The sequence below is a fragment of the Mustela nivalis genome (assembly GCF_964662115.1).
Source record: "Mustela nivalis genome assembly, chromosome: 6".
Lineage (NCBI taxonomy): Eukaryota > Metazoa > Chordata > Mammalia > Carnivora > Mustelidae > Mustela > Mustela nivalis.
In genome coordinates this window covers 4036622-4061756 of record NC_139025.1, presented here as the reverse complement: position 1 = coordinate 4061756, position 25135 = coordinate 4036622, and the positions used below count along the sequence as shown (strand labels likewise).

Sequence of the window (25135 nt, the reverse complement as noted above, 5' to 3'; positions counted from 1 at the left end):
CAACCCCAAGATCAAGAGTCGCACACTCCACAGACTGAGCCAGCCAGGTGGCCTGAAGAGCATTTATTTTTTTAAGTATGCCCGAAGCATAAAACTGCCAATGGATCTGGGGGCCCAGTCCTGCCCACCTGCCTCTGGGGCTCCTGACAACAGCCTGCCGGGCAGGGCAGCCTGGAGCAGAGCACCCTTCCCACTGCGGCTTCCTGGCTGTGAGATGTGTGAGGGCAGCCTTTACAGTAGTGAGCCAGCAGCGAGTGCCCCAGGGGCAGAGGAAGGAGACACTAGGAAGTGCTGCCTTTCAGTACTTTCTGACGTATCACTTTGCACAGCGAGGGAGGCTCACTTTCTCCCAAACGAAATCCCTGTCGCGTACGGTCTTTACTGGAGCATTTGCCTCTTTGCCTGTTGCTGGGACGCTGCAGCCTCCACGAGAGGAGGGCCACATCCTGGGTCACGTACCCCATCCGTGCTGTAGCACCAAGTTCCTCACGGTTCTGCGGGAAGCCAATGGTAGACTCGAGCCCCCAGGGTTGGGCTGCGGACGTTGTCAGACCCTAGCGCTTGTGCCTGGAAGAATCCCGTGGCCTGCCTCATCCTGTCTGCAAACACAGGCGACTGCTGGAGGTAGTTTTCACGAGCCGGTCTCTCTCACTCAGTTAGCTCTACGTACTCGTCAGCTGTAATTACAAAACCTACGTTTATTTGTAGAGAAATTTAATAACGGATAGATACAAAGTAAAAAATACTGAACCAGGGGTTTTCTATATAAATACGGCTAATTGACAAAAATGAGGTGACACAGTCATCCTGGTAGGGAACTCCTTTATTTCACGTGAGGTCCCCTTGGGTGACAGGTTCACAACAGGCGTGGCCGACATGGCAGGGAGCACGGCTCCCAGCAGTCTAGTGTCGGGACAGGCCACGGGGAGCCACTAAAGTGATCCAGTCCAGAAGACACTAAGGCTGAAGGGCGGCCGCGTCACAGCACTGGGTCTTACGTGAAAGACCGTCCATCACGGGAGCCACAGAAGCATCCGGCGGTCCGGAGCCTGGGGGCTCAGGCCTGGCTATGCCGGGACGTCACAGGGCCCGGTGCCCCGTTTCCAGCAGCATGCTTTCCAGAAGCATCGTGCTGTTGGTCTCCACATAGGGCTGGTGCAGCCACATTGACAGGTAGCTCAGGGTGAGGTCGTGGTCTGCGGCGTGTGCAAGCTCTTCCGTGACCATGCGCTTCAGGAGAAGCTCCTTCTGGTACATGTCGCACAGCTTGCGGGAGACCTCGTCTGAAACCAATGTCTCTCTTTAGAGGCAACAAAGTCACAGAACCGTTCCTGCCTGGGGGTGGGTCCCACTCTGGAAAGCTTGTTGAGAACTAGACTCGGCGACAGTGCAGGGATGAAGGAGGGCCGGGCGGGTCCGGGTCACTCGGGCTCGTACCCATCAGTAGGGTCTCGGGCTCGTACCCATCAGTAGGGTCACTCGGGCTCGTACCCATCAGTAGGGTCACTCGGGCTCATACCCTTCAGTAGGGTCTCAGGCTCGTACCCATCAGTAGGGTCACTCGGGCTCGTACCCATCAGTAGGGTCACTCGGGCTCGTACCCATCAGTAGGGTCACTCGGGCTCGTACCCATCAGTAGGGTCACTCGGGCTCGTACCCATCAGTAGGGTTAGTGGCATGATAAGGGCCATGAAGTTAATGAGTAAGTCTAGCCTCTGCTCAACTCTTGGGTCCCGCGATGATTATAAACAGTAGGTTCACCTCGGACAGACAGTATTCCAATAACACATTACATCAAATGGTTTTACCCTTTTCTTCCTTACTTAAAAGTGAGGTCTCAGGGCGCCTGGGTGGCTCAGTGGGTTAAAGCCTCTGCCTTCAGCTCGGGTCGTGATCTCAGGGTCCTGGGGTAGAGCCCTGCGTCAGGCTCTCTGCTCAGCCTGCTTCCTCCTCTCTCTCTGCCTGCCTCTCTGCCTGTTTGTGATCTCTCTGTCTGTCAAATAAATAAATAAAATCTTAAAAAAAAAAAAAGCGAGGTCTCAAATTGGCAACAAATAACGAGGCCCTTCTTTGGAACTAACAAAGCTAATGGTAACTCTGAGGGGCGCCGAGGTGGCTCAGTCGGCTGAGCATCCAACTCTTGATTTTGGCTCAGGTCACAATCTCAGGGTCATGGGATCAAGCCCCATGTCAGGCTCTGGACTCAGCAGGGAGTCTGCTTCTCTCTCTCTCCCTCAGCCCCTTCCTCTGCTTTCATGTGCACACTCACTTTCTCTCTAAAATAAATAAATCTTAAAAAAAAAAAAAAAAAGTAATCCTGAGTAATCCTAATCTTGTAGAACTTAAGAAATGAATTCCATGTTCCCAGAACATTCCATGTTCTTCTTTTGGGGGTTCAACTGACCTCAGTTTATCTTTTTTTTTTTTTTTCTTCAGTGCTGGGCTTGAATTCATGATCCTGAGATCAAGACCTGAGCTGAAATCAAGAGTTGGAGGCTTAAGTGACTGAACCACCCAGGTGCCCCAAAACCTATCTTTCTAAAAAAGAAAAAAAAAAAAATCTGTCTCCGCAGAGGCAGTAGAATTTGTTCTACCCTTTTTTTTTTTAAAGGTTATGTACTTGCTTTTTTAAGTAATCTCTGTGCCCAACATGGGGCTTGAACTCATGACCCCAAGATCGAAAGTCATAGGCTCTGTGGACTGAGCCAGCTGGGTGCCTTGACCACTTGGTTTTAAAGGGCTAATAAGGGGGCGCCTGGGTGGCTCAGTAGGGTAAGCCTCTGCCTTTGGCTCAGGTCATGGTCGCAGGGTCCCAGGGTCCCAGGGTCCTGGGATCGGGCCCCGCACTGGGCTCTCTGCTCAGCAGGGAGCCTGCTTTCCTCCCCCTGTTCTCTGCTTGCATCTCTGCCTACTTATGATCCCTGTCTGTCAAATAAATAAAATCCTTTTAAAAAAATAATAAAGGGCTAAATGTGTCTCTAAAACGCTTCATGTGTCTCTAATTACATTTAATATTCTTTGCTGATTATTAGAGGCAAGAAGAAAGGCCCATTTTAAGATGCCCCCAATCTCCTTTCCTTCCAATGGATTCTCTCGAATTGAACTTCAGACTCTGTTAGGTTCTTCAAGTACCACGTCTCAAGAACACAAATGCTCTCATAATTTCTACTCCTGAGAATCAGTAAAAAGAGAACTACTTACAGAAATGGGCTGTGGGCCATGTATGAAATAGGGGGGTGCGAGGCCTCCCATCCCGGTAATGGTAGTTCTCTAGCTCACAAACCCCCTTGGTGGTTGAGGACAGCTTTTCCATTTTCATCTGTATTTTGGCCTGAAAAGATATTAATTGGGAATATGAGAACCTTATTTGAAATCTACTGCAGTCTCAGATTCAGTAACTGTGAGCTTTCGAAGCTCAGAGGCAGAAGTCCGTTGAGACCCAAAGTCCAATAACTCAACACTGTTCACTCCACGCGCTGCACATTTCCAGGCAGCTGGAGGCAGATGGTGGCTACGATTTCTTTAACTCGGATTGCTTCAGGAAAAAGCCCTGGCTTTCCGGGCTGGAGAGAGAAAGCTTGCAGAGTCCCACTTCCCTAAGATTTCTGAAGGCGCTAATGTTTTAGCCCCAAGACGTGGAGGAATCAAAAGGCAGGCTCTGCCTTGATGGGGTGACAGGGGGAAGGGTGTTAGATGAGTTCATTTCTGACTTTTATGAACTGCCTCTGAGTTTACTGAAACCTCAACGCCCGGTTTCCTTATCTGTAAAACGGTGGTCAGGAAAGGCAGCCCCACACCCTTGACACAGGAAGTGAGGAGAGCGGACACTGACGCGCCTCGGGGTGGGGTGGCCTCTGCAGGAAGCCTGGCCACCGCAGGGGACATGGACACCATCCCTGCTGCACAGACAAGCCAGCACAGTCCGCTCTGACAAACTGCCTACACGGCAGCGAGAAGGAGGAAGAACTTGTGAAGTACCCGTTGGCGCTATGGAAGGATTTGTTACGTACAGGGACCATGTGACTAAGATTTCAGACGTCAGCAGCACAGACCCACTAAAACCACATTTCTGACCCCTGTGTATACTTCACCTCATGTGCACAGGCGTGAATGCACAGAGATCTAGAAATTGTCAAAATCTGAATTCCTTACACTTGGCCCTTCGGCCACTCTCCAATTACACCGGATGTGGTGTGCGCTAAGTTCAGCTAACATTGATTTTTTTTTTTTTATTTTTTAAATTTTTCTGACATGGACTGTCAGCTCAAGCTGTAGGCCCCAGGAGAACACAGAGTCTTCCTGGGGAGGGACATGCGCTTGGTCCTGTACCCTCAGGCAATGCCTGGGCCTTCACAGCAAAAGACCCAGGAGTAAGGCTGAGGGAGCCGCTAACATTGAATTTTTTTTTTTTTAAGATTTTATTTATTTATTTGACAGAGAGAGATCACAAGTAGGCAGAGAGGCAGACATAGAGAGGAGGAAGCAGGCTCCCCACTGAGCAGAGAGCCCGATGCGGGACTCGATCCCAGGACCCTGAGATCATGACCTGAGCTGAAGGCAGCGGCTTAACCACTGAGCCACCCAGGCGCCCACTAACATTGATTTTTAAGGCACTATGCTCCTTTCCCAATCTTTTTAGGTTTGATCTTTCATGTGGCCCCACCCCAAAAGAGAGGACTCAGCATTTCTGCATTATAGCTGACACAATTCTCAGGGCTGCTGAGCTAGGGAAGGTCAAAGCCAGCACCCCTGCACCACGCTTCCTGACCCACGTCTCTTGGCCAACCCATGTTCTCTGCATCCTGCCACCTAATTCAAAGAAAAGCTTGTAAATGATCGGGAGAGCAAGGAAAATCCTGGAGCCTGACCCCGGCCGGCAGTGCCGTGCAGAGCTTGGTCATCAACAGAGAAAAAGACCACACGAGGTGGGCAGCCCTGAGCCGGCAAGGCACACACGGAGGTGCCCACTCCCAGGGCAACCTCAGAACACCTCCTCCCACAGAACAAACTGCAAAACGTTCGTCCACGTTAGGGAAATGGTGCCTCAAAGCCCCCTGCCACAGTCAAATTCATTAAAGACACTTAAAGCCAAGTCTGGAAAATCATTCTCTCCAAAAGCTAGAGAACAAGACAAATAATATGAAAAGCCTTATTCCATTAACTTCTGGTTTTGAACACAGAACGAGAACTTCTTTCCAAACCACTTCAAAATAGAATAAATTCCCTAGAGCAGAGCATTCCAGGGCCTGACAGCTGGCACCCAGACCTGGGTTTCTAAAACCAGCCTCCAATCAGAGAAACGAGGGCTCCTTGGGGAAATGGCTGATCAGAGGCAGGGAATACACCAGATGCGCCTAGAGTGTCTTGAAATGCTAGGAAGTAAGGAAGTGTTCAAAAAAACCCAAACCAAAAACTCACAATGATGGAAGAATGTTAAGAGGAACAGGAGCCAATGGAACTCCTACGGGCCAAACCAGGGACAGTCTGAGGACAAAATAAAGCAGTATTCTCTGACAGCCCAAGGTGGAGAACAAGTAACCACGAGTCCCCACTGCTAGAAATGAATGGTCCAGTAACTCACAGGCAGGGGGCGAGAGACACGATTTACGTACATGTTCTGCCCTCGAGGAGGAGGAGCAGAACTTCCCACTCCCCCCGTGTGGGCTGTGTGGACAGTGCGAAAGAAGCTCCTTTTACAGAGAAACCTGACAGTCGCGTGGTCAAGGTCAACACCCAGAGTGATGGGTGTGGTCACACTCCCTGTCCTCGATGGGATGATGAGACTTCGTCTCCGTCTCCGCAGTCTCCCTCGAAAATCCCATGACCCTGGCTAAATCATGAGAAGGTCATCAGACAGACCCCAAGTGAGGGGCAGCTGCGAAATGCCTGACCTGTTGTCCTCAAAACTGTCACTGCTAGAAAAAACAAGCGAAGTCCATGAGACGGGGGCGGCCACAAGGAGCCGGAGCCGACGTGGTGACTACATTCACTGTGGCGTCCGGGGTGCAGAGAGGGCGGTAGGGAAAAAGGAAAGAAATAGGACTCGACTGCAGCTTCTTCAGGAACAGCGTGTCAGTACTGCCTCATGAATTACGACGGACGTGGCATTCCAATTTGTGATTCATAGGATGGGCACGTCTGAAAAGAGCTGCAGGCTGGGGGTAATTTACGTAAACTCTCTGTCCTAAAAAATCAGGTGTCCACAAAAAACATAGAGAATAAATCCACGGAAGCAGGACACTGTGGCCTGGGAGACGGTAGAGACCAGGGTATCTGCCTCTTCCCAAAGCCACCGGGCCTTAGCATCAGCAACCCCGCAGCACGCAGTACAGCCTGTCTTCCCACTGGGCTACTAGCCTCGGGCCTGTGTGCGTCTCCCTCCCGCTCCAGAGGTCCCTTTGAAAGAAAGAAAACTTCCCTTCTTAGGATAAAGGGAGTCAGCCCCAGGCTCAAAGACTTCGGCGGGGAAGCAATACCCAGGTAACAGTGTGTATAATGTGATTTTACACTTGATCTTAGCCAAAAGACCGAGAGGTGATTATATAATGTGATTTTCAACTGTATTATAAAAAACGTTAATGAACAGGATGGGATTAATATGAATTGTGAAGCAGGCCCAAGAGTGAGGCGTGCGTGTGCTGGTGCGGTTCCGCCCGGGAGCAAGCATCGTCCAGCCCTCTGGGCACACATTTCCCACCTTGGGCCACACCAGCTCCGCGGGAGCCCCTTCCAGCTCCGGACAGGACTTGCCACATTGTTCCCTGGTGGGAGCCAAAGCTTCTGCCAGTACCAGGGTCTCCTTTGTCCCCTGAGAGGCCTCAGAAAACCAGTGGACTCTTTTTGGTTCTTGGATAGCCTTTTGGCTGTGATGGCAGCTGTTTTGTCTGCTGGTTCCCCCTTTCCTGGGCTACAACTCCAGTCCCTCCAATAGCTTCTCCCTGATAATGCCTGCCCCCCCGACACCCCACTCCAAACACGCACCATGCTGTCTCTGTCTGCACTGATGGCTGGGCCCATCATTTTGTTGGCTATCAGGGACACAGCCCGGCCTTTATCTGAAGGTCCTGGGAACTCGGCTGACCACAAGCAGGTGGCCACCTACAACCCAGCGGCTACAACCACCTACAACCCACTGGGCCTGCCTCACCCTGCTGCAGGTCAGAGGGACCAAGGGCACGTGCCCCGCCTTTCCTCTGCTGCTGCTCAGTTCACCGAGCCTGCTGGCTGGGTTTTTCGGACCTTGACTCTCCCCACTAATGTCTTACCACGCTGTCCCTCCTCAATGCAGGTCAGTGGGGCAGAGAACAGAGTCCCAGGGCACCAGCCCAGCACTGGAGGGTGAGTGAGCCTCGGACAGACAGACAAAGCCAATCCCTCCTGGCGTGCCTGAAATGAAAGGCACCCCCGCTCCCCCCGCTCTTCCCCATCGGCCGCCCCTCTGAAACTTCTTCGTGCGGGGCCTACGTCTAAGTGACAGATGAGAGCGTGTGCTCGAACCAGAGCCAAGTGGCTCTTGAAAACAAAATCCTTTCAGATTTTTTTACATTTTGTAAAAGTCACATCAGTATGTGTTGAAAATGTTTCTCGTTCCAACACAGCTTTGAGCTTCTGTGACAGGCTGTCTCCTGGGAGGGGACGAGGGATGGAGAGGCTCTGGCGGGAGGCAGTGAGCGGTCGGGGCCGGAGGGCAGCTGACTGAGCAGCACATGTGCTTGGCTTCTGGGCTCTTCACATTATTTTAAGACTGGAACTCAGCTACCCAGTTTCTTTTAGGAACAATACATGCAGCACCTGCTTTTTGTTCAAACAAAAGTATGTATTTTTTTTTAAAGATGTTATTTATTTGACAGAGATTACAAGCAGGTAGAGAGGCAGGCAGAGAGAGAGAGAGAGGAGGAAGCAGGCTCCCTGCTGAGCAGAGAGCCTGATGCGGGGCTCGATCCCAGGACCCTGGGATCATGACCTGAGCTGAAGGCAGAGGCTTTAACCCACTGAGCCACCCAGGCGCCCCCCAAAGTATGTATTTTTAAAAGATCTATTTATTAGAGAGAAAGGGAGAGGCAGAGAGAGAAGGGGAGAGCGTGCATGGGGAGAGGGGGAGAGAGAGAGAGAGAGCGCGCGCGAGAATCTCAAGCAGACCCTGCACTGAGTGAGAAGCGTGACGTGGGGCTCCATCCCACGACCCTCAGATCACGACCTAAGCTGAAACCAAGAATCGGAGGCTTAACCCAGTGTGCCACCCAGGAGGCCCAAACACAAATACTTGCCATGATCAAACAGGTTCATTTGGGAAAAACAAAACAAAACAAGTGGGCAGCTTTCCCCAACTTAGAACTTTGTCCCTTTCAATCGCGTATTTGGCCTGTGTCCGCTCCCCACTGGCCAGGAGCTCCATGTCCGGACCTCACTCGCCAGGGACACAGCCGCAAACATGGGAACAAACAAAGACAGTGGACCTCACGTAGCCCACACTCTTAATTCTCTTGCCTTCCTGAGTGGGGGCCTAGACACGGAGTCGATGACGCCTGTCTCGTTACCTGCTCAGACAGCCTGCGGAGGGCAAGTGCTTGTCATCCAGCACAAGCCCGGGGCGAGGGAAGGTAGAACAGGAGGATGACAGAAACCTGATCATCTACTTGGAGGAAACTGTTTGCTATTTAGCCCCATAAGCATCTTAAATATCCCAAAGACACTACTGATTTCGATCATAAAAGGCCAAATTACCAAAATGTCCTCAAACATTTATTTTCTCATTTTAGTGTTCCTGAAACTATAATGCATCTTACAGTTGATGTGTCTAAAAGGGTAGTGTTGGGGCGCCTGGCGGCTCAGTTGGTTAAGTGTCTGACTTTTGATCTCAACTCAGATCTTGATCTCGGGGTTGTGAGTTCAGGCCCCGCATTGGACTCCATGCTCAGTGTGGAGCCTACTTTAAAAAAAAGAAAAAAGGTAGTCTTTCTTTCCTAAAAAGTCTTCTATTTATTTATTTTTAAAGATTTTATTTATTTATTTGACACAGAGAGAGCGCAAGCAGGGAGAGCAGCAGGCAGAGGGAGACGCGGAAACAGACTACCCGCCGAGCAGGGAGAATGTCTCGAGACTCGATCCCAGAACCCTGGGATCATGACCTGAGCCAAAGGCAGACACTCAACTGACTGAGCCACCCAGGTGCACCTCCTGAAAAACTCCTTTAAACCGACAGCTTTGGAACAGTTGGAATCCTAAATCTGAACAAGTAGTATCTTTAAGAAATACAATCACACTCCACATAATTACATTCCACATATTCTGTTTCACAGGCAAGAAGTCATGTCAAAGATCAGAAACATTTCCATCAAAGATTAAAAGATAAAGATTCTTCCATGTTCATGGGTAAGTTCTAGTTACCCAAGTTCGAGTCTGTGCCCAGTGAGGAGATGCGGAGTTAAGTCTATGTTTGGTGGCAGGTGCGGTGGGTACTGGTAATGGAACCCGTCATTAGTTCGTTACACACTGAGAACATCTCTCGTGGGCCAGACCAGGGCCCACAGACCGAAGCCAGCCCACACACTACTTTAGTATAGCCCAAGAGCTCAGAATGGGTTTTATATTCTGAAATGCTTCAGAGAACCATGTAAAAAGAATATTCTACAACACATTACGTGATATTAAAATTTCAGTGTCCATGAATAAAGTTTTATTAGAACACAGCCACGCGGACAGAAACCTGAACTACGTCCATTTGGACATCCTATGACAGGAACCAAAACTACCCCCTCAAGCAACGACAACTGCCCAGAGCCAGCAAGACCCCGTGCGACCCTGCCCCTCAACCCAGCAATCACGATCAACGTTTTACCGCCCACCTGTACGTACCCACCAACCTTTGTCCCACGTCTCCTTACATAAACCTGCAAGTCTTTCCAGCACTTTCCAGAGGGTCATTGAGACGCTAGTCTGCTGCCCTCCCAGTGTCGGCCTCACCGAAACAAAGTCCTTTCTTGTGCCCCCACCACTCGTTTCTCTGCCTGTGAGTTTTGTCAGTGGGGAGTGGCCGATCCTGGTCTATTTGGGACCCTGGAGGCTGGTGCTCACGCGCCCCTGCGCGCCAGCTAGGCCGCCATTCACTTCTGTACCACCAGTGATACATGGGGAGCCCAGTGATGATGAGACACGGTAGGGCCCACAAATCCCGAAATATTTACCACGTGGAGCCTTCAGAAGTGGGTGAGATGGACGCCTGGGTGGCTCAGTGGGTTAAAGCCGCTGCCTTCAGCTCAGGTTATGATCTCAGGATCCTGGGATCGAGTCCCACATCAGGCTCTCTGCTCAGCAGGGAGCCTGCTTCCTCCTCTCTCTCTCTCTCTCTCTCTCTCTGCCTGCCTCTCCATCTACTTGTGATCTCTCTCTGTCAAATAAATAAATAAAATCTTAAAAAAAAAAAAAGAAGTGGGTGAGATGGACCCAGACAGCACATGGGGCAGAAAGAACAAAGGTCTAGGACAGCATCCTGGGGGGCATTGAGATTTAGGAGGCAAGTGCAGGAGGCTGAGGAGGGAAAGGCAAGTGTCTGGGGGACAGCGTCTCCCACCATGTGCACACCTGCCGAGCGCCGAGAAAGTCCAAGTCCACCTCCCCCACCCCCCCACCGAGGTGCCAGGGGCTCTGGATCTCACCAAAGCCTCCAAGGTGGTCTGCAGCTCCTCACACAGCGCCTCGAGCTCCTTGCTATATTCTGGAAGCGTCTTTTCCGCATCTTCCCCGGAAGCTGGGCTGTTGCCCTGTAACTCTGTCTTATCTTCACTCCTGGACAGAAGGGAAAAGAGTGGAAACTAAGCACACCCTGAAAGGCACCTCGCTTCCTTACGGCAGAGCCCAGAAACTGCGATCTCCACGTAAGGGTGTCAGGCGCCTATTTGGCCCAGGTGTACTTCATGTGGATGCGATACAGGATTCCTTATTACTTACTATTCATGATCATTCCTTATTACTTCTGAGCCCAAGGAACACGCCCAGCCGCTCTGCGCTGGAGGGAGTCGGCTGAAGGCCGTCCCGTGGTGCCTTTGGCCTAGGGCTCCATGCTCGGTGTACGAACAGGAACACGACGTGCCCATTTCCCCGAGTTCACCGTCTGGGGACTGTTTGGTAAACCAAAGGCTGCGGCCTGTGGGGCATGAAATTAACCTAGTGGGGTCACAACACTTAGGAAAACGAAGCACGAACAGAACAGTCTCAGCTCCGCGTGCAGGAGGGCGAGTGGCCGAGGTCCGGCCGCGTGAGACCTGCGGCGGGAACAGGCCAGAGCCCGGGGACAGTAGTCCCCTTACAGACAATGACATAGGAACGCGGAACTATAACTTTGAGATAAGAAATGACACGTGCAGGACGTGCAAAGAATAATGAGGCCGACCCCCACCGGAACTGGCCGCCGCTGACAGTTTCCTCAGGACTCCTTCATCTCTTTATGTTTTTATTTTCAATTTTATTTTATTTTTTCAGTGTTCCGAGATTCACTGTTTATGTCCCACACCCAGTGCTCCATGAAGTACATACATTTTGGCGGGTGGGGGGGGAAGGGGGCGGCTGAGTGGCTTAGTGGTTTGAGTGTCTGTCTTTGACTCAGGTCACTGTCCTGGGGTCCTGGGATCGAGCCCTGCGTAGGGCTCTCTGCTCAGCAGGGAGTCTGCTTCTCCCTCTCCCTCTGTCCCTCCCCCTGCTCAATCTCTCTCTCTCAAATAAACAAATAACTAAAACATCTAAAAAATAAGAAATTATGGGGCGCCTGGGTGGCTCAGTTGCTAAGCGTCTGCCCTCGGCTCAGGTCATAATCCCAGGGTCCTGGGATCGAGCCCCGCATTGGGCCCCCTGCTCAGCGGGAAACCTGCTTCTCCCTCTCCCACTCCCCCTGCTTGTGTTCCCTCTCCGGCTGCCTCTCTGTGTCAAATAAACAAATAAAAAATCATACTTTAAAAAAGACCACTTGGTCTTAAGTGAAGAATGATTTAATAAAAAAACACACAGAAGGAAAGAGATTGCTAAGGAAGAGGACACTCCTAGCTCCCCTCTGCTCTCCGTCCCCCACGACTGCCGACACCCGCCCACCAAAGGCAGGGAGTGAGTTTCTCCATGCCAGGGGCCCTCACAGCCCGCAGACATTCTCGCAGTGTCCGCGCAGAAACTCCCTACGGGAGACGGTCCGATCCCACACGCCAGGGCTCGGCCCCGTGAGACTGGCCCCGCTCAACTCCAGACACCAACGGCAAGTCCAAGGTGTTAGCTGTGTTTCTGACTATAATGCGCCGTGGGTAAGAGGTTCCCCCAAGCCGCCCCCTTGGATCTGAAGGATTTGCTGGAGCGGCTCACAGAACTCCGGAAAATGGTTTCCTTACTGGATCGCTGCTTGGTGACAAAGGATATTAAGAAAGAAAGAAACAGCCCGATGAAGAGGAACACTTAGGAATGTCCGGGAGGGTCCTGAGCACAGGGGTTTGGTCCCTGTGGAGTCTGGGGGCCACCCTTCCAGCAGGGAGAGGTATTAACCATTTCCCAGAGCAGAAGCTCTCCCGACCCCATCTTTTTGGGGTCTTACGGAGGCTTTGTTAGGTAGGCACAATTGACTAAATCACTGGCCCCTGGGGACTCCTCTCCCCTCCCTGGGAGGTGGGGTGAAGGGGAGGGGCTGAAAATTCTCGCTCTCTAATCCCCTGCTCGTTCCCGAGGGGCTGGCCGGAAGTCACCTCCCTAGCCTGAACTCAGGGGTGGCTGGAGGGACATGTTATGAAGAACAGGACACTCCTTTCACCTGGGTCATTCTGGGGACAAAAGACCAGATATTACAGAGGATGCTCCTAGTGCCCTTATCCATGGGGAAGTCGGGGGGGGGTTTCGGACCTGTATGCCAGGAACCGGGAGGGAGACCAAAGAGAAGGAGCGCCCGTACTGTCCATCACAACGTCACAGAAACGAAGTACAAGGTCGTGAAGTCCAACCCTGCTGACCTCCCACCCAGCACCCACCCGTTGGGAAGGGGCCGAGTTTCTCGACCGGGCCCGTCCTTCCAATCCATTTCTATAATTTTATATACAGACATAACCGCGAACAGTAGGTAGCACCATTCTAGGTTTAAAATGGACATGCACCGTTGACGGGTGCGTGCACTGTTTCACCACTTGCTCCTCTTCTCAACGTGCGCTCTTCCGCTCATGCTAACGTGGACTGCCACTCCCGCCCTCAGAGACCCCCGGCAGACTCTGCCCGATCAGTACGGGCGCGGAGCTTAGAGCACGAGGACCTCCACACACACTCACCGCAGCCGGGTCTTCAGGTTGGCAATGCTGTTTGCCGTAGCAAAGCCCGCGTCGCTGAGGGTTTCCCATTTCAGGATTAAATTATGCCAATCAGCTGCGTTGTCCTTAATTTTTCTTGCGCTGACAGATAAGACAGGTTTTCTGGGTGTTGCACTTCCAGGAGTGTTTGCTGACAGGGAGTAAGAGAAACACAATGATTACAAATTTGTGAAATAAAAAAAAGGAACCTCATTTCGGAGGGAGGCAGGGAGCCGTGAAAGGGCGGCTCTCACACACACGTGACTTGCTGTGGCCTGCACAGCCCGCAGAAAGGAGGGGGAGAGGAGTTATCACGACAAGGGAGGCCACTCTTCACGTAGGAATTTCATTTCCTGCTTTGAAGGAAAAGAAGGCGCCTTCCCCCACCCCAGCTCCAGCAAGGGCTCACCCACCAACCACCCCTTGTAGCCGATGAGAAACCACTGCAAACCTCGAACTCTTGTTCTCCACGGAACTTGGGTTCAACCCTTCCCCACTTCCCCCTAAAACCTAATTAAAGCTGACCTTCCCCTTGTCTCCTCCGACTCGCCTACGATTCGTCACAGGGAATTGTCCTGAACTGCAATTTCTTTGCAATTCCTGAATCAACTCTTTTTTTTTTTTTCCACTTAGAGATGTTCTTTGCTCTGTTTAAAGTTTCTACTACTTGGCAGTTAGAGTGGGATCCGAAGGAGAAGACCCCACGGGACCAGGCGTCTGCATGGAGGCCTCGTACTCACCCCTTTGGAGAAGGGGTGTTTCAGATTCCACGCCCGACTTTATTCAGGATCTGTTTGAAGCACTCACTCACTTTAGCACCCCAGATTTTGAGTAATGGGACTTTGATTCTCCACACTCTCTACGGAGGGTCCTCTTTTTGGGACCCCATCAGGTTTTAGGTTTAAAAGCTATGGTCCTAGGGCCCCTGGACGGCTCAGTTGTTAAGCCTTTGCCTTCAGCTCAGGTCATGATCCCAGCGTCCTGGGTTCGAGCCCCACATGGGACTCCCTGCTCAGCGGGAAGCCTGCTCCCCCTGCTTGTGTTCCCTCTCTCGCTGTGTCTCTCTCTGTCAAATAAATAAATAAAATCTTAAAAAAAAAGCTACAGTCCCTCCTTGTCTGCTTTACTATTATTTATGTACTCGTTTATTTGCATTTGAGTATATTAGCACAGTGCTGTACTGGTTTCGTGTGTTCCACCTAGTGATTCAGCACCTCCATACATGACCTAGGACTCAGCACAAGCGTGCTCCCTAATCCCCATCACCTGTTCCCCCCATCTCCCCAGCCCCTCCCCCTCCCCCCGGTACCCATCAATGTGTTCTCTGTTGTTACAAGTCTTTTTTGTTCCTTTTTTCTGTTTGCTTTGTTTCTTAAATTCCACACATGCATGAAATCACATGGTATTTATTTTTCTCTGGTGGGTTATAAAGAACGGACACAACTCAACACCAAAAAACAATAATCCAATTTAAAAATGGACAGAGGACACAAGTACACACTTTTCCAAAGAAGACATACGGACAGCCAACAGACACATGAAGAGATGCTCAGCATCACCCAGCATCAGGGAACTGCAAATCAGAATGGACGTGGGAAACGAAGGCAAAAGAAAAATTATTAAATTTCCTTACTACTTACAGCCCATTGGTAAGTGCTTAAAACAGGCCGAGTGACATTCCTCTAGGAAACCAGCTGCCTTGAAGCTAATCCCTTGCTAAAGGCATAAGGCAGTCTTCCCCTGACTCCCCTCTCCCCCCAGGATCCTGTAAGTCTTAAATAAAAATTCCTTTAGAAATTTCCTTTTTCTCTAACCTCGAGATACATGTTGGCAATCACCCCTCCAAGCATATGGCCCACTGTTATACATCTGAAGGGTCTCATGGATAAGGTGTTTTTCGACAATAATAAATGACCTTTTCCCAACAACAGCTACCCCCCTCAAGGTCCTGGAAACCTTGCTTCCAAAATTCCTTAAAGACTTACACTGTCCCTGACCTCTGCTCAACTTGAGAGTATATAATGGGCCATTCCTCATGACCCCAGTGCGGCTCTTTCTGCCCATAGGTCCTATCCCTGTGCTTTAATAAAAGCACCTTTTTGGACCAAGAATGCTCCAAAGACCAAGATGTCTCAAGAATTCTTTCTTGGCCATTGGCTTCGAACCCTAACGTCTTTCCTACATCCAAACCCACGATGAGATATCATCTCACACCTGTCAGAATGGCTGTCATGGAAACGACAAGAGGGGCACTGAGTTGGCTCTGTCAGTTAGGTGTCTGCCTTGGCTCAGGTCACCATCCTGGGGTCCTGGGATTGAGTCCCACATCGGGCTCTCCGCCCAGCAGGAGTCTGCTTCTCCCTCTACCTCTGCCCCTCCCCTTGCTCATGCTTGCTCTCTTTTTCTCTCAAATAAATAAAAATTTTAAAAAAGAAAAGACAAGAAATAGCAGGTGTTGATGAGGATGTGGAGAAAAAGGAGCCCTCGTGAAGTGTTGGTGGGAAAGCATTTTGACTAAATGTACCAACTTCCCCAAAGATGAGTTCAAACTTCAACGGCCACTATGGGGAACGCTCGACCTCACCCCCCCAACTTCTCTCAGAACCTAATTAGAAAGCTCTGACTCTACAATTAAACAGACTCCATGGGACGCCGATTTAATGGGTACCTGGAGGCTTCTAACAGAATTTCAGGACTCTCAAGTCGCCTCTTTACAAAATACGATTCCAAATTAACCAAACAACAAACAATTAAAGGAAGACAAAAGCCATCTGAGGTCCCTTGCTCCCCGCCTGTCCTCTTGGTCTCAGGGCACACAGCTCACCTTCGCAGGCTCACAGCCACCCTCCCCGTCCCCCCTGCACGGCCGCTCCTTTACGCCCTTGCACTTCCTCATTCCTCTGTCTGGACATCCTTCCGTCCCTCTCCCAAACCTATGAAAACCTGCCCCATTAAATTCAGACCCTCTGAGGGTCCACATGCGAACCCCCCGATTTCTCGTGTGACCTGGACTGCAGGCGAATTAGGAGCTATAGTCAAAGACTTCCCCAAAGTGAGATTTGGGACGCTCCGAGTTGCTGACGGTCCCCACAGATCCTCCCAGATTGGCTGAGACGGCGACACATCAGCTGGGTTTCTCAGATTCAGATCCGCGATTCCACAGGCCTGCTGTCCGGGACCCGTCCCATCACTCGATGAGCTCGCCACGCTGGTAATCCTGGGGAGGGGAGGATGTCCCTTCTGACCTCGGTCAGTACTTCCTACATGACTAAGTCTTCTTTTCAGCTTATCTCTTAACTCTGGAAAAGAGCCAGCTGGCAGAGCAGCCCGTGAGGGGAACCGAAACTACCCCCTCAAGCGACAAGGACAGCCGGAGCCAGGAAGACCCCTCCTGACCGGCCCCACGACAGCGACACCAGACCTTCGCTGCCCCCTGCACGTGCCACGCACCTTTGTCCCACATTCTCCTTAGACAGACCTGAGAAGATCTTCAGGGCTTGGGAGACTCTGAGACACTAGTCCACCGTCCTCCCGGTGTCACTCACTGACATGAAGTCCTTACTTGTGTGCCACCACTCGCCTCTCTGCCTGTGGATTTTGTCTGCGGTGAGTGGCCGAGCCAGATGTGTTGGGATGCCGGGGCCAGCTGCTCCACGGAGGGATCTGTAGAACCACAGATGGGGTCCTACCCACGCTTTGCTATATGATTGAGCTCCTGCAGGCACTAAATGCCTGTAGCAGCAATTCCTAGGGCTTTCCCAATCCCTGCCGAACACACTTGCTTCAGGCTTGTACTCAGAAACCCAATGAACCCACGCATAATGATCATAGTTGTCTCCAAGTTACTGTGGGGATTTTTTTGTTTTTTTGTTTAAAGAGAAAATCTTAGGCAGGCTCCACGCTCAGCATGAACCTGATGCAGGGCTTGATCTCATGACTCTGGGATCATGACCAGAGCCAAAATCAAGAGTTGGATGCTCAACCAAATAAGCCACCCCCGTGTCCCTCCAAATGGTTTTTAAAGAAAATTCTGATCTTCCTTTAAACACCAATTCAACTTGGGTAGCCTGAACTCTGTGTTCATTACTGGGCAAGTCTTTCAGTTCAATACTGGGGTGACCTTCTAGTTAGGAGGACCAAGATGAAGGATGCCTGGGCAGCTCAGTGGGGTAAGCCTCTGCCTTCGGCTCAGGTCATGATCTCAGGGTCCTGGGATTAAGCCCCACAGTGGGCTCCCTGTTCAGCAGGGGGGCTGCTTCTCCCCTTCTCTCTACCCCTCCTCCTGATGGTCCTCAAGCGTGCATTCTCTCTCTCTCTCTCATGCTCACTCTCCCTCTCTCTCTCTCAAATAAATAAATAAAATCTTAAAAAAAAATAGAAAGCTTAATAAATCCCCCTGCCCTTGGTCATCCCAGTGATCAACTTCCTTTTTATATATGAATAGGAAGGGAATTCCTTGGGGTTACTCACCCCAAACACAAGGATCCCCATCGACCCCACAGGGCATTACGGCCAACAGCATGCCACGTGGCACCAGTCACCTTGTCTCAGAGCCATTCCTGCCAACACCCTTTTGGCTAAGAGCAGCCAGGAGACAGTCCCGGGACCCCCGCAGCCATCCCCATGCCCCGTGCAGTAGAGGCCCCCCTCTCTGCCACCACCCCCCAGCCAGTCATCCCCCTCCTGTGAAATCCTCTCCTAACCACTCCTCCCAGAACTCCTCGCTGCGGTCACCTCCCTGCTCGTGCCTGACTGACACATCACCTCCTGACTCCCTCCGTGACGACTGACGTCCTTTGGAGGACACTGACTTCTCATGGTTCCCTGATGGTTTTCATTTGAGAGGCAGAAATGGCGAATGTTGTGCTGGATATGCACTTGCAAACGCCTCTGAAGGAACTGAGTGACACCATTACCTTTGGCCACTTCACCGCAACAAGCCGAGCCGTACACCCTCCCATGGCGGGCGTGCTTGCCAAGGGCACAACTGCCCACATTTACGCTGACAGCAAATATGCTTTAGGAGTGGCTCACAATTTTTTAATGTCATGGAAACAGGCTGGCTTCCTATTTTTAGCAGGGAGAAAATTTTAAGTGGGTCTTACGTCCAGAATATATTAGGTGCTATATTCCTCACAGCTGCTCTGGCCATTATCATCATCATCATCATCATCATCATCAGAGAAAGGGCACGAAGGGGCCCGCATTGGGTTCCATGCTGGATGTGGAGCCTGCTTGAGATTCTCTCCTCCCTCCCCTGCTGCTTGTGTGCACGCGCACATTCTCTCTCTAAAAAAGACGAAGGAGGAGGAGGAAGAAGAGGAAGAAGAAGAAGAAAAAGAAAGAGGGGGCGGAATTAGAGTTTCTGGCATGACAGAACTCCTGCAGGGCTCAATCTCACAACCCTGAGATCATGACCAGAGCCAAAACCAAGAGGTGGATGCCCAACCAACTGAGCCACCCAGATGCCCCTCGCCCTCTCTTGAAAGACAGTGCCCTAATCACATTTCCCAATCCCCCACTAAAGGAGGAAAGCTTTCTGACTATTGCACCTGTCACCAGAAGCTCTGACCTGTTCACAATGTCAGACACCTATAACCTATATCCAATTTCTTTGTAGTCCCCAAATGCCATGGTAGATGACACCTGCAAGCCAACAGATGTCACCCACCAGGTAGGCTACTCTGACCGGCACTCCCGCACTTGTTTCAGCCTTTCCCCAGTCATGACTGTACTAACTCAGTTAAATCCCTGCATTTTTGCCATCGGTCAATCCCACATTCTTTTCCTTACGTAAGTGTGATCTCTCTCCCTGCACCCAAGGGAAATACAAATACGTTTATGCCTCTTTGCAAAGTTCCTATAAAAGACCCCTTCATGAAGGGATAGCCTCTTGCGGAATATCATCTCAACTCTTCTGATCCCTGGCTTGAAAAGGCTAATCAGGAAATTCCAGCTAATAAATCACACTCTAGACCTTAGCTGGGGTCCCTGCACACCACATGGTTTCATTTTTGTTTATAGGAACAGCATTTCCCAAGTCATATGAATGCTTAGTTGGCAACTTAGAAGTCAATGTTTATTGTTTATTGTTAACTTTCATAACAAACCAGAGGCCTCCGCTGCCCTGCCTCATTAGGCTCCATGGCGCTCTTAACCAGGAACTTCTGGGGGCATATATCACTCCTGGTTTGGCTCTGTAGAGAGGCTTTTCCCTTTGGGTCAGAGTAGTGCCAATGAACACATGATCCGAAATCTCTCTCTACATTAGGAGAGGTAGCTGATTCCACAGCCAAAGCAAGAGTAGCCCAACGGTGATCATGGGACTTGTTGGCCGAAGGAGTTTGGGACGAGGTGCCCAGGTGGCTCAGTCGGTTAAGCCTCTGCCTTTGGCTCAGGTCATGATCCCAGGATCCTGGGATTGAGCTCTGCATCGGGCTCCCTCAGTCTGCTTCTCCCTCTATCTCTGCCCACCCTCCTGCTCTGCTCTCTCTCTCAAATAAATAAATAAAATCGAAAAAAAAAATTTTTTTTAAAGGGGATGCCTGCGTGGTTCAGTGTGTTAAGCCTCTGCCTTGGGCTCAGGTCATGGTGTCAGGGTCCTGGGATCGAGCCCGGCATCAGGCTCTCTGCTTAGTGGGGAGCCTGCTTCCCCCCTCTCTCTGCCTGCTGCTCTGCCCTACTTGTGATCTCTCTCTCTCTCTGTCAAATAAATAAATAAAATCTTTAAAAAATAAATAAAAATAAAGGCATTTTGGACAATCTACTTGCTGAATAAGGAGGCATTTGTGCAGAAATACCACCAGCTGTATCTAGGCAAACACCTCTGGAGAAACAGAAACCCACTTATACAAGATCAGGGAACAAGAGCACTGATTACAACGAATTACCCCAATGACCCCCGGTCTTCTGATCTATTTAGCTGGTTACTTTCAGGTTTGAGCTCCTGGTTTAGAACTATCAAGCTGGATTTGTTATATTATTTTTAATTCTGCCCTTTTTAAAAAAGATCTTATTTATTTACTTATTTACTTATTTGACACAGAGAGAGAGAGCGCACAAACAGGGGGAGTGGCAGAGGGAGAGGGAGAAGCAGACTCCCGTGCTGAGCAGGGAGCCTGATGTGGGACTTGATTCCAAGACCTCAGGATCATGACCTAAGCAGAAGGCAGATGCTTAACTCACTGAGGCACCCAGGTGCCCCAAGGTAGAGATTTTAGATGGGAAGTACTGAGGTCTCCCTCCTACCCTTTTTTGTCACTCAATGGCTTCCAGTCATTATGCACTTTCCCTCTGACACAGGATGGGACAACCAGGAAAGTGGACAAAACCACTAAATGCAGGCAGGAAAGCTGACTCTTGATAAAGTCATTTTTTTTTTTTTAAAGCAAATTGCTCAAAAGAGGGAAATGTGAAAATACAGGAAACCTCATTTAAAATGGAGTCCGAAGCCCCGGAGAGGCACGTGTTCACGCACACACTACTTGCTGTAGCCTCCACAACCAGCAGGAGGAAGGCAGGCAAGAATGACTTCAACAAGTGAGGACATACTTCACAAAGGAATTTTATCTCCTGCGTTTAAGAAAAGGAAGGAAGAGCCCCCGCCACTCGCCACGGCAGTAAATGCACTAACCACCATCTCTCACTGTCTCACTGCAGCCAGTGCAGAAACCACACTGCAGAAACCACGACAACCTTGAGCTCTTGTTCTTCTCGAATACATTTTTATTTACGACAACTCTCCAGTTTCCCCCTAAAAGCTGAAGGAAAGCTGACCTTCCCTTTGTCTCTTCCAACTTGCCAGAACTCATCATACCTTGCCTGTCCCATATTTGCTGTTTAAAGTCAGCAAATTTATGGTCTTAGTTGCAGAACACACAGACACACACACACATATAACACATATATGTGTGTGTGTGTCTGTGTGTTCTGCAACTAAGTATATATATGTGTATATATATATATACATATATATGTATATATGTATATATATATATATATATATTTTTTTTTTCCCCCCTCCTATTAGAAAGAGCCAGATAGGGGCACCTGGGTGGCTCAGTGGGTTAAAGCCTCTGCCTTCGGCTCAGGTCATGATCTCAGGGTCCTGGGATCAAGCCCCACATCGGGCTCTCTGCTCAGCAGGGAGCCTGCTTTCTCCTCTCTCTCTGCCTGTCTCTCTGCCTACTTGTGATCTCTGTCTGTCAAATAAATAAATAAAATCTTTAAAAAAAAAAAAAAAAAGAAAAAAGAAAGAGCCAGATAGAAGAGATGCACAGAGCAGGGTTTGTGGAAAGGGGTATGGAGTCTCTGAGCACACCACTCTCCTCAGATCTCCATGTGTTCACCAACCTGGCACTCCCCAAATCCCATCTTTGTGGGCTTTTACAGAGGCTTCATTGCACAGGCATGGTTGATTAAATCTTCGGGCATTGCTCATTGATTCAATCTGAACCCCTCTCCCCTGGGGCCATGGGGGAAGTAGGTGGGACTGAAAGATCCAACCCTTTATTGATTGATTGATTGATTTTTAAAGATTTTATTTATTTATTCGACAGAAAGAGAGAGACAGTGAGAGATGGAATACAAGCAGGGGGAGTGGGAGAAGAAGCAGGTTTCCTGCCAAGCAGGGAGCCCAACTCGGGCTCAATCACAGGACCCTGGGATCATAACCCGAGCCAAAGGCAGACGCTTAATGACTGAGCCACCCAGGCGCCCCAGTTCCAACCCTTTAATCATGTGACTGGGGGGTGCGTATGTGTGTGTTTGCGCATGGGAACCAGCGCCCATCCAAAGGCTTCCCAAAAATTACTTCATCAGTATAACAAAAGACAATTTGCTCATTCTCACATGTAGGAAATACCAAGGGTTTTACCTCTCTGCCAAAAACAGGACAAAGACCAAATATTTACTTGTTAGTATAAACCGCAATCACACCTGTTATGGAAGTCCTGCCAACCAGGCAGGACTTCTCCAGCTTCTCACGGCTTGCTCTCTATGCCTTAGGGCTAGCCCTGTGCAAGCTCTGACTTTGACCTAGAGTGTACCTGCTGGCCGTGTATGACCCACTCACTTGGCTAACTCCTAGAGTCCTTTAAGGCTCTGCTTATTTAAACATCCCTTCAGTCTTTATACGACTCATCAACAACATGCCAGACATAGGGGATGAAGGGACTGACTGAGGTGTACCAGGGCCATTTTCATGGAACTTACTTTGCAAAGAGGAGGTGGATAATAGACAACCAGATAACCATGATTGATTCAGATTGTCGTAAGTGCTACACGGAAAAGAAAAAGGGGTCTTGTATTACAGTGTACCCCTGAAGTGATGTCATTTAGGCTAGAACCTGAATGATGAGAGGTCAGCAGTAGGTCCTAATGTGAGAATGAGCACTGTGAGTCTGAAAAATTAAGCAAGACCAGCGTGTTTATGACGAGGGATAGAAAGCAGAAAAATGTAAACCTTTAGCCTGGAAGGCTGACCTTTAGCCTACATAGTTCCAACAAAGATCAGATATGTGCTGGTTGCTTCACTCTTTTTTTTCCCCTAAGATTTTATTTTATTTTTTCATTTGAGTGAGAGAGGGAAAGAAAAGCACAAGCAGAGGGAGGGGCACAGGGTGAGGGACAAGCAGTCTCCCTGCTGAGCAGGGAGCCACACAAGTGTCCGGTCCCAGGAACCTGGGATCATGACCTGTGCCAAAGGCAGCAGCTTAACCTACTGAGCCACCCAGGTGCCCCAGTTGCTGCATTCTTAAAGGGTCTCATGACTGCTTATAAATCTCACCAACAGTTAATACTGAACTGAATGATAAGCACCAGAGAAATCTTGCTTAAGTAGTTTTATCAGTAGAAATTCAAAGAAAAATTTATAATACTCCCAGCATGTCTCCTCCCTCTTGACCACTAAGCAAAAATGCAGCGTTTCTGCCCATGGATCCTGCCCCATGCTACTTAAATAAACTTACTAAGTTGCACCATGCAACATCCCAATAATTCTTTCTTGACGTTTGTACTCGATGATCCCACATCATCTAGAATAGAATGGTGGTGGGAGGGGGGATGGTGGAGGGGACAGTCAAGCAACTGGAACCTTAAAGACCAAGACAAAGAGTTTAGATTTATTCCAAGTCAGTGGAAAGGAAGCAATAAGCTCTGAGTAGGAAAGTGACATGATCTGATTTAGGTTTTCAGAAATCACTCCTTCCACAAGGACATCTTCCTGGACCTCCCAGGTTGGGTTAGGACTCATTGCCCTGGATATCTGAAACAACCTCTTGGGCTATCACTGACACTCACCAGCGTGGTATATTTGCTGGTGTAATGTTTATATTCCCCGCTGACCGTAAGCCCACCTGGGCAGTGACTATGTCTTGCTCCCTCTCCTAACCTCAGCACACAATAAGTGGTGAATAAAATGTGTTAAATGGAGAAATAGTCCTTATCACCTGCCCTATAAATTCTAAGGGTTTCTCTTCTCCAGGAGGGGCTCCTTGAGGGTGAAGACCCCGTCCGATTTCCCAGCACGTATTTAGGAACCCAAAACACAGTTCTGAGTTCAAGAAACTGGGGCCAGCCGGGAAAGAGACCAGTAATGGGAGTCACAGAACAGAGCAGAGTGAGGTTAGCGGCCCTTCCGAGCCGCGGCTCCCAATCTGTTCACATCGCACACGGGATCCCTGCGGGGCTCTATCGCGCTGACGCACGTAAAGCACTTGGGACTCTACTTGGTGCTCGCTACGACAGCTTGTGTCACAGACAGCTCTGCGGCGGGTAATGCGGAGGGGCATTCACGGGAAGGTTTGGGAGGAGCTGGGCATGCAAGGCTTGGCACGCAGTGTCCTCCGCTAATGCTGGCTGACAGTGACAGTCACGCTCTGAGCGCCGGGATGGGCAGACCCTCCTGTCCATACAAGCAGTTTCTACACGAGAAAGGAACCGAGGCTCAGCCAGACTGACTGGCTCCCGGGCGGACCGCCGAGCCTGCGCGAGGCCGGCGGGATGGGCTGGGCCAAGGCAGGGACCCCCGCACACTCCCTCAGGCCCCCGGCCCCCGGCCCCCGTCGCAGGCCCAGCGGGGACGCGCACACCCTCCCGGTCCCCCGGACCCGGCCCGTTGCACGCACCTGCCATGCGTCCGCAGATATCCCGGGAAGGAGCCCGGAGCCCCGCCCACGGCCGCCGGAAGCGCGCTGACGTCCTTCCGGCGCGCGCCGCTGGCTCGCCGCCACTTGTGGCTCGGCTGCTCTAGCCTCCGGCCGTCGCTGCGCGCAGCCGGCCCCGTTGCCCGGGGAACGGGCTCCCGGCAGCCCCCGCGGCCCGGAGTCCGTCCCCGCCTCCTCCGGCCGGGCCGGGCCAGCGAGTCCTGAGGGGCCGCCGCGGGAGGTGAGTCCGGCGACGCCGCTGTTGGCCCCGCTGCCCCCGCCGTCCAGCGCGCGCCCCTTCCTCCGTCTCCCCGCCGCCGCTCACGCCTCCCCCAGGCCGCGCTTCCCTGGCCTCGGCGCCTCAGGGTCGCACGACCCGTCTCGCCCCCGTTCCCAGCCCCCGCGTCGCCCGCGCCGGGTGGCCGAGCCCGAATGCCATAGCACTGGGGGCGCCCGGCAAAAGCCCGCGGTCCGCGGTGGTCCACGCGTCGTCGGCCCCGCCGGCCCGCCGACACCATCCCGGGCCCTCGCTCCTCCCACTCGGCGCCTTCGCTCGCGTCGGCCGCACCCTGGTCCCTCATCCCTCTGCCGTCGTCCCCCGAGCCCCGTCCCCCTGCCCGCCGGCCCGCGGCTCCCACCGCCGGCGTCTCATGGCTGACTTTGCGTTCAGTCCCCCGACCCTGCCAG

At 51.1% G+C, this 25135-nt stretch overlaps 2 protein-coding genes across 3 annotated transcripts in view; one reads left to right on the top strand and one right to left on the bottom strand.

Annotated features, from left to right (window-relative positions):
* Positions 1 to 805: 805 nt before the first annotated feature.
* Positions 806 to 24510, bottom strand: CINP (cyclin dependent kinase 2 interacting protein). Its single transcript, XM_082737548.1, has 5 exons — positions 24431 to 24510; positions 13287 to 13455; positions 10656 to 10785; positions 3202 to 3331; positions 806 to 1283 (listed from the first exon to the last, which is right to left on the bottom strand). The coding sequence occupies exons 1-5, from the start codon at positions 24435 to 24437 to the stop codon at positions 1081 to 1083; spliced, it is 639 nt and encodes a 212-aa protein (XP_082593674.1). The 5' UTR covers positions 24438 to 24510; the 3' UTR covers positions 806 to 1080.
* Positions 24504 to 25135, top strand: part of TECPR2 (tectonin beta-propeller repeat containing 2) — a 98529-nt gene continuing 97897 nt past the window's right edge. For both annotated transcript variants that reach the window (XM_082737413.1, XM_082737412.1), the window contains exon 1: positions 24504 to 24689. The gene's annotated coding sequence lies outside the window, so the exon portion shown is untranslated. The remainder of the gene's footprint in view (positions 24690 to 25135) is intronic.

Bases quoted from the DNA above. Each gene is read 5' to 3' on its own strand.
- CINP (XM_082737548.1), bottom strand. The intron at 10,786-13,286 runs GTGAGTGTGTGT...CCTTCTGTCCAG, and splicing joins AACCTGAAGACCCGGCTGCG to GAGTGAAGATAAGACAGAGT. The intron at 1,284-3,201 runs GTAAGTAGTTCT...CATTGGTTTCAG, and splicing joins ATGGCCCACAGCCCATTTCT to ACGAGGTCTCCCGCAAGCTG.